The sequence below is a fragment of the Lolium rigidum genome, chromosome 4 (genome assembly GCF_022539505.1).
Source record: "Lolium rigidum isolate FL_2022 chromosome 4, APGP_CSIRO_Lrig_0.1, whole genome shotgun sequence".
In the NCBI taxonomy this organism is placed as follows: Eukaryota; Viridiplantae; Streptophyta; class Magnoliopsida; order Poales; family Poaceae; genus Lolium; species Lolium rigidum.
Window position 1 is genome coordinate 41,209,114 of NC_061511.1, and position 9,141 is coordinate 41,218,254.

Sequence of the window (9,141 nt, forward strand, 5' to 3'; positions counted from 1 at the left end):
TTCTCGTCATCGTCCTGTGTGTCAATGCAAAGCATGAAACCCACTATCGAGCATAAGTACTCCTTCTTGAGTTACAAGCATCTACTTGGCCAGAGCATCTACTAGTAACTGGAAGAGCATGCAAGATCATAAACAACACGTAGAGCATAACTTTGATAATCAACATAACAAGTATTCTCTATTCATCGGATCCCAACAAACGCAACATATAGAATTACGCATAGATGATCTTGATCATGACAGGCAGCTCACAAGATCCGACAATGATAGCGCTGCCTGGGGAGAAGACAACCATCTAGCTACCGTGCTATGGACCCATAGTCCAGGGGTAGGACTACTCACTCATCACACCGAGGCGACCATGGCGGCGCAGAGTCCTCCCGCGAGATGACCCTCTCCGGCAGGGTGCCCGGGAGGCGATCTCCGGATCCCCCGAGATGGGCTCGCGCTGGCGCGTCCTCCGGGAAGGTTTTCCGTATCGTGGTTTCTGTGATCGGGGTTTCGTCACGGAGGCTTTAAGTAGGCTAAGGGCAGTCAGAGGGGCGGCACGTGGGCCCACACCATAGGCCGCGCGGCCGGCGGGGGCCGCGCCGCCCTAGGGTTTGGGCGCCCCCGTGGCCCCACTTCGCTTCGTCTCCTGGACTTCTCGGAAGCTTCGTGGAAAAATAGGCCCCCGGGCGTTGATTGGCCCAATTCGAGAATATTTCCTTACTAGGATTTCTGAAACCAAAAACGCAGAAAAACAAGAACTGGCACAATCTCTTCAAGGGTGAGACTCGATACCCCCTCGTTGCTACCGTCTTCTAGATTGCATCTTGGCTTGGATTGCGTGTTCGCGGTAGGAAATTTTTTGTTTTCTATGCAACGTTATCCTACAGAATGGTATCGCGCTAGCACACGGACTCTGCTCAATGGTCCCCCACCATCGAGTCCGACACACCTCACATGGGCCTCAGCTTACCACCGTGACACTTCGGTACTTGCTATATAAATGTAATTAAGAAAATATGTGTTTATAGCCAATATTAATTTTTTTAATTTCATTCAGATTGATGAGTTTAGGCAGATCGCACGGGACACCCAGGACACTTTGAACTTGCCCAACATAGATAGTCCGGAGGGAAAATCCATGGTAAAACGTATTTTTAATAGTGCGATTAAATGGCTTAGGCGTCTTGGTTGCAGCCGCCATGATGATGTTGTGTGCCGAGCATTCGACATGCCGGAGGCACCGTCGAACAGACCGAGTATGGTACGTGTGAGCCAGCCATCCGCCACACCGACCGTACCAGTTCCCTCTACCTCGCATACATCTAATCCACGACGCGACTCATCTCTACTTGACCGATCACAGTCCGCACACATATCTCAACGCCATGGCAAGGTAATCAACTTGCGTACATACATTCCTCCTGAACTTACAATAATGACATATTTTTTTCCAATTGTATTAGGAGGACGATCATTTTCCGTCATATCCATCTGGACAACGATACTCCTATACAGAAGGCGAATACTCGCAAAGATTCAACACTCAGATATGCTCATATTTAATAATTACCTACCAACACGTGATTATTTACATGCGTACTAATGATATGTCGTTGACGTTCGCAGGAATCTGCTGACCCTGCTGCTACGTGGTCCAACACGGGAGCTGGTTTAGGCCACAATATGCCCCCACTGCGGGGTCGTGACCACATGCAATCGCAATACCCAACTCAGGTTAATGCATGTTAATTACATACATGATTATTGCGTGCATGTTTCCGACGAAGCCGTTCGATACGCAGGAATCTCCGGTCCCCACATGGCCTAGTATGACGCGGATGGAACCACAATACTCCTACGGCAGCACTTCCCAACAACCTCGACGATGAGATGAAGCTGCTCCCCGAAAGAATTTTGAAATGGTCGACCGTGTGCGAAAACCTAACAAAACCCGTACACAAAGGGCTCAGAAAAGAAGAAGACGAAACCAAGTTTGAAACACTACTCGACTAAACGACCCTAGGCGTATCTTTTTCGTGTGGACCTTATCACGAATCGATAAATAGTTAGACAGATTAGGGATCATTACGACGGAACTAGTTTAGTTAATCGCAACCCTACTCAACGTGCAGTCCATCGAAGAAAAACGAGAAAAAAAAAGAAGAACCGAACAAAAATGGGTCGCGGCCCGTTTCCTCCGCACGCGCGCGGACGTTAATCCGCCCCGCAGCTGGTCGGAAGATAGGGATTGGTCGGTAGCTGTTAGACCAAGTTGCATGCGAGGAGGAGAAGGAACGGAGAAACCCGATGCGTGAAAACCTTTTTTAGTTAGGGCATCTCCAACGGGGCGACGCAAACTTACAATGTACTAGGAAGATATAGATGCTCCTAGATGGTGAGAAGCCCATCAGGCAAGATGTAGCCCGGAACCGAAGCCCATTGAGCCCGGCAAAGTCCAGCAACAAGTAGTCGTCTCCATTACCTCCTGCATCTGCCTGGTCCTCATAATATCTCTCCTCTCTCCCTCTCCCTCTCCCCTCCACTCGTCGTCGTCGTCGTCGTCGTCGTCGCCGCACCCGTCTCCGGCGAGATCCCCCGCCAGCCACCATGTCGTCCGTCTTCAGCGGCGACGAGACCGCCCCCTTCTTCGGCTTCCTCGGGGCCGCCGCCGCCCTCGTATTCTCCTGTAAGCACCCTCCCCCCAGATCTCCCACCCCCTCCCCCCAGATCCATCCTCGCTGACCCCGCGCGCCCTCTACCAGGCATGGGCGCGGCGTACGGCACGGCCAAGAGCGGCGTGGGCGTGGCGTCGATGGGGGTCATGCGCCCGGAGCTGGTCATGAAGTCCATCGTGCCCGTCGTCATGGCGGGGGTGCTCGGGATCTACGGACTCATCATCGCCGTCATCATCTCCACCGGGATCAACCCCAAGGCCAAGCCATACTTCCTCTTCGACGGCTACGCGCACCTCTCCTCCGGCCTCGCCTGCGGCCTCGCGGGGCTCGCCGCCGGCATGGCCATCGGCATCGTCGGGGACGCCGGGGTCAGGTACGCCATCCCTTCCGCTTGCTGCTCCCTGTGCCTCCCTTTAAGTCGTTGCGCGGGGGGTGCTGTGTAGATGGTGGTGACGGAATGCAGTAAATCTCGTGGTAGTTGGTGTGAACTAGTATACGTTCTCATGGGGTTGAGTTGCAGCAGGGATGAATCACGCTCATTGATTGGTTCTGGGTCGTGATACGGGGCATATAACGAATCAGGTGTCCCAGCATGTTGTTGAACCACGCTTCTAGGATAATGGTATGCTAGTATGTAGAGAACATCGACCGCAGTGAAGTTAGTGACGCATGATAATTCTGATTTCTGAAATAAATACGCAAACCATGCCACACTGTATCTGAAATTCTGAGTGTAGCATACATTATCAGTTCCAGATAGCAAGTATTCTGTTCACGGTTTGTACAGAATGGAAACCACTTTTTCTTGTGCCATCCCTCAAACAACACAGTTTGTATAGAATGGACATGCTAGTGTTGGATTAATTAATTGGTGCTTTTGGAACGTCTTAAATGTGGTGTGAGATTTCATAACCATAGTCCTTCATTAAGGGTCCTTATGAGTTATGCCCCACTTACACTGTCTAAAATGATCTTTTACTAGTTTCTTATTCAACACTTATGGCTCTTCTATTTTGGTCATAATGATCCCATATCTGCTAGACTTCCATGACCTCCTGTCTCAGTTATAGCAATCGTACTGTTTTGGTCTGCATATGTGGTTGATTTGTCATTTAACTAGATTCTCAAGTAGCCTGCTGTAATAAATACACTGTCATACTCTTACGGTCCTTATAAGTCATTGCCTGTTTACAGTCTGAAATTATTTAATAGTTTCTTATAGAGTATGTTTAACCTCTTCTATTTGGACACAATAGCCATATCTGTTTGGCTACCATGACCAATGGTCTCTGTTAGACAGTCATACTGTTTGGTCTGCGTACCTGCTTGCTTTGTCATTTAACTAGATTATCCAGTGGCCTGCTGTTATAAATTCAGCGTTGGTTGGCGTGGTGAATTTTCTATTTTCCCCTCTCTTTTCTTCTACCTGGAGCATTGTTGTACGCCAAGTATTCTTATTTCTTTATGTTGCCAGTGTTTACTGGGTTTTTTTACTTATGTTATCTGGAGGTTACCTTCCACTATTGCCAGAGCATTCTACATATAACCACCTTTTATTTGTAGTCTGTCAAGAACTCAAGATAATGATTTGATTCTGTTTTTTTTTTGCCATCTCTACAGGGCCAATGCACAGCAGCCAAAGCTGTTTGTGGGCATGATCCTCATCCTCATCTTCGCCGAAGCGCTTGCTCTCTACGGCCTCATCGTCGGCATCATCCTCTCCTCCCGTGCTGGCCAATCCCGCGCCGACTAGAACAAAGCCCTTGCAAGAATGGTGCACACTCCCACCGTTACATTCTATTTCAGAGGGTTGATTTCTTCCTAGAGAACTGTTTTGGCCTTACGTTGTGGTTCTTCCTTGTCCATATGAACATAATGTGGGTGGGATCGTAGAGGTCTCCACGCCCTCCATCTCCTGTAATTTTATTCAGTCGGCAACACAAAGCTATCATGTGTATTACTTGTATTTAGCGCCTACTGTTGTTGCGCAGTTGTATTTAATTGTTTGGAATAATAATTGGCGATGAGCCAGCCTGGACGCGATGAATGAATAATCAAGCTAGACCTAGTTTCATTTCTCGAGATGTGCAGTTTATGATGTGTCTGCTATTAACTTTTTTTTTTGTATATATGCTGTCAAGGAGAATTGTATCCCTCTACAAGTGAAAAAGCAAAGAAAGCGATGGCTCTTTCGTTTTGAAATAGAAAAAGGCCAAATTTCAAGAAACTTCAGAATTGTGCTTGATATTTGTTTAGAAGTGTGTAATGTAAAGTTTGACCAAGTTCATAGAATAAAAATGATGAAACTAATATAAGGAAATAATATGAGAATATATATTTCATTATGTATCTAATGGCATCGATTCAGTATTTTATAAAAAAAAATGGTCAAATTTTATGTTGTTTGACTTTAGAAGAACTTGTAGGCTCACTTGGACTTTAGAAGAAACTTGTAGGCTTGCTTTCGGGAACGGAGGTAGTCGGTAAATCGGGAGACCACAAAAATACATTATTTTGATGAAATGTTAGAAGCTTTGAATTGTTTATGAGTGTAAATGTTGAAATTTCAAAAGAGACCTAGCCATCGCGGCAACAAGCCTCTTTTCATTCTACGTCCCGACCTCAAGGCATACTGTTCCCGAAAACGTAGCATAGCAAAGCGCGAGTATTTAGCTCGTAGTTTGAAATTCCACAAATTTTATCTAGAGTAAGTAGCTCCTGAAATTTAACATGGTTTTATCTTATATGAAACTTACCTAGCAAAAAGGACTCGAATTGAAATGTGAAGAAATAGCGGGGCTGGACGGGGATGAAAGAAGAAGAACCCTAGACGAGAGAAGAACAGCAGAGGTCACTCGACCCGACGGCACCGGCGGCCACACCACGCTGCAGCCACGGCGGAGAAGATGGAGTACGCGGCGGCGGCGGGGACCGGAGGAGGAGGCTACTACTACTACCCGCCGGCGCAGCCGCAGCCCTCGCAGACGCAGACGCTCCGCCGCCGCCCGCGCCCCGCCGCCCGCTGGATCAAGCAGTGGTACGCCCCTCTCCGCCTCCCCCCCTCCCTCCCTCGCTACCCTTCTCCAAGATTGACGCCGTCGTCTCCGCTGCAGGATCCCGCAGGACCTCGCGTGCCCCGGCTCAAAGTGCGCCCTTTTCAAGTGGGTCAGAGGTACCACACGCGCGCGCGCTCCCTGAATCTTCCCCATTTCATGCCCCCTTCCCGTTCCCCGCGGATCGGTAGATTGGATCGCCCGCGTCGGATCAGCGCCGAACGAACTGGCAATGTCGACGGTTTTTGCTGTTATCCTAGGGAGCAAATTTATCTTTTTTTCCTGCACGGACTAATTGGCGACCGGCTCCGCCTCCGTCGCAGAGGACGTGTACAAGAATCTGAAGGAGAACGGCGGCAGAGGGGGCGCGCAGGAGCCGGAGGCGCAGCCGCGCAAGGTCGAGCCCACCACGGAGATCCTCTTCCTCTGCAGCTACGACAACTGCGGCAAGACCTTCGTCGACGTGGCCGCCCTGAGGAAGCACGCGCACGTGCACGGCGAGAGGCAGTATGTCTGCCAGGAGCCCGGCTGCGGGAAGGTACCTCCAGCAGAACAAATTTACCTTGAACCTTTACCGTTTCGTATTTTCTTTCGTTGGAGGACTTGTCTATAATTTTAACGCCCGTAGGCGAAATGATTTTGATCTGTTGTTTCTTATCCACAAGGACCTTTCTCTGTTTTGCATCATTAGTTACTAGTAGATTTAACGCCCAATGATTTGTTACACTGCAACTTCACATCAAAAACTTTGGGTTGTTTCCTATACTGATTGCTTATGAACCAAACGACTGTTGTATGTATGTTCTATGTATGCTCAGTTGCTTGCTGTTGATGGGAGAGTAGAATTTCCAGCTACGCCTCTGTTTTGTATTGTACAGAAATGATGATTTTTTTTGTTTGATTTGCAGAAATTTGTAGATAGCTCCAAGTTGAAGAGGCACAATCTTACACACACAGGACAAAAGGATTTTGTTTGCCCACAGCCAGGCTGTGGTAAGGTAGGGATTTACAGAGGTGGCAGCATTTCCCGCTGCTAATTCTCACCATGCAGTCTAGTTACAGTGTTCTTCTATCTAATGATGCAAAACTAAGCGGCATGTTAATTCCATCTAACTCAAGATGTTTGGCTTATTTGATTAGATGAACTTAATGAAACTTCCCCTGATCCCTCAAGCCTGTTTATGTTAAATTCAATTGCTCTGTCGCTGATTTGAAAACAAAAAGTACTGCAAATGCTTGTGCTTTCTTATAGGTGAATCCTTTCAGCACAGTACATTTGTCATGTTTTAACAAACAAATCCTCTGAATGTCAGGCCTTCTCATTGGATTTTAACTTGCGTGCGCATCTCAAAACACATGCTATGGAAAATTATCATGTATGCCCATTCCCAGCATGTGGCAAAAAATTTACAAGCGATTTCAAATTAAAATGCCATATCAAGGCACATGAAAAGGTATGTTGCTATATCGCATTGACTTCTATGTTCATCTTTTAGGTTGTCTTTTCCTTCTGTTCGTGCTAACTAATCTATAGCCCCATTTCTGAGCCATATAAGAAATATGTTTAAATATGGTTGAACTGGTAAATGTTGTGTTTTTTTTAGAGGAGTAAATGTTGTGTTAACCAACTATTTTTCCACAGCAAAGCTCTGCAACTCCAATCTGTCCCCTAGACCTTAAGGAATTATTCTAACTTCCATGCAGCTGCTCTCTTTTTCATTATATTATAAGTTGTGCGTGTACTGTAACTCTTTGTATATAGGAGTTATGTTTGTAGATGTCTTCTTTATCCTTTAGTGTTAGTATATAATTCATGAGATCAAAAGGCTGAGGATTACATCAAAAAGAAATTGCTTTCCATTTTGTATTTAATTACATGTCAGGTGGTGGGCAATGCTGAACAGACTAGGGATTATTTTGTTTATCGTAAAAGTAGGACAGTTAAGTTCAATGAAGTTTTGCTGTACATGTTCAGTTTTATCCCTGACATACTTGATCCACCAAATAGAACTACAGTCATACAAACAAGGAATAACACAAATACATTTAAGTTGGGGTGTGATGTAGTTTGTCAGATTTGTGTCTTATTGATTTACTATAATTATCCCAAGTAGATAAGCATTTGTTAGAATGCGGTGCCACACTTGTATGATGTAGTTTGCAATTGTTTATATGAATCTTGGCAATGTTTTACTTATTGTGTTTATTGTGGATATGATGCAGACTGGGTCTCCTATCGCAGTGCAACATACGCCACCGGCAGAAAAACCACCAAGCATTATAAAGCCTGCCATACAAGCAACCCTGAAGCCTACTGCGCTAGCACTACCAAGCTTTTCCGCTGAGCGCCCTCATGTATGCCCCTACGAAGGCTGTGGGAAAGCCTACATCCACAGTTACAAACTCAACCTTCATCTCAAGACTCAGCACCCTGAACACGGCCAAGAAGATAATGGTAGGTTCGCCGCACCTTCAGGCGAGTATAATTATGCCGAGGCCAGTGACCCTGCACCAAACCCGAAAAGGAGCAAGACAAACCAAGCACACAAGGCCCCTCCACCTAATGCCTATAATGTCAAGGTTTCCAGCAGGATGGGTGTTGATACCAGTGGTGCGAAGAACCAGTGGCCAGGCAAGGGTATGTATGACGATGACAGTGAAGAGACCGAGGAAGATCATGGTGGTAACAACGTCGAAGATGGCTGGAGATACGGTAACCAGAATGCCGATGATGAGGAAACAGAAGAAGATGAAGACTAACCGAACATTCAGCCTTTTCGTGTTTATCCTGCTGGAGCGTGTGCCCTAGGTTGATTAGATGCTGTTGTCTACTTTCTTTTAGTAATTTCGGTGTATGCTGAAAATCAGCAGTGAGTGAAACTGGGGTGTTTTAATTGTGGTAGAATTAGATGGCAGGGTGTAAGAAGACAGTTACTGATGTTGTTTGGTCATTTTGTTGAGATGGTCCATCTATGTGATATATCTGCCCCCAGCTTGTGGTAGTTTATATTTTCTGGATTGTGATGAAGCCATAGCTAGATGTTTCCTTGTTTTTTCCCTTCTAGTTGTGCTTCTTTCTCTTCAGCCGCTGATTTGTCCCTGTCGCTTGCGGAAAGAAGCTTAACTACATGGAAATGTATTTTACTGTCAGGTCCTCCCTACAGTTTTCAGCTCAAATATTAAAAAGGGAAGGTATTATGCCATGTCACAAATGGTGATTTAGCTGGCAGAGCATGTCACTTGAGTTTATGGCGAATAAATGGTGAGTTGATGTTCTTTTTGTTTTGTTGAAATTTATGGATAGCTCCAAGTTGAAGAGGCATTATCTTACTCACACAGGACAAAATGATTTTATTTGCCCACGTCATGTGGTAAGGTATGGCTTCACAGTTTTATATTGCATTTTCTTTTGCTTTTAATTC

The 9,141-nt window shown here is 46.2% G+C and overlaps 2 protein-coding genes across 2 annotated transcripts; both read left to right on the plus strand.

Moving 5' to 3' along the window:
* Nucleotides 1–2,755: 2,755 nt before the first annotated feature.
* On the plus strand, nucleotides 2,756–4,743 carry LOC124708637 (V-type proton ATPase 16 kDa proteolipid subunit-like). Its single transcript, XM_047240310.1, has 2 exons — nucleotides 2,756–3,039; nucleotides 4,287–4,743. Exons 1-2 carry the CDS (start codon nucleotides 2,756–2,758, stop codon nucleotides 4,417–4,419), a joined length of 417 nt encoding a protein of 138 aa, XP_047096266.1. The 3' UTR covers nucleotides 4,420–4,743.
* Nucleotides 4,744–5,572: 829 nt separating this feature from the next.
* Nucleotides 5,573–8,722, plus strand: LOC124708011 (zinc finger transcription factor YY1-like). Its single transcript, XM_047239702.1, has 6 exons — nucleotides 5,573–5,703; nucleotides 5,780–5,838; nucleotides 6,043–6,257; nucleotides 6,628–6,717; nucleotides 7,033–7,173; nucleotides 7,943–8,722. The coding sequence occupies exons 1-6, from the start codon at nucleotides 5,573–5,575 to the stop codon at nucleotides 8,477–8,479; spliced, it is 1,173 nt and encodes a 390-aa protein (XP_047095658.1). The 3' UTR covers nucleotides 8,480–8,722.
* Nucleotides 8,723–9,141: the final 419 nt, after the last annotated feature.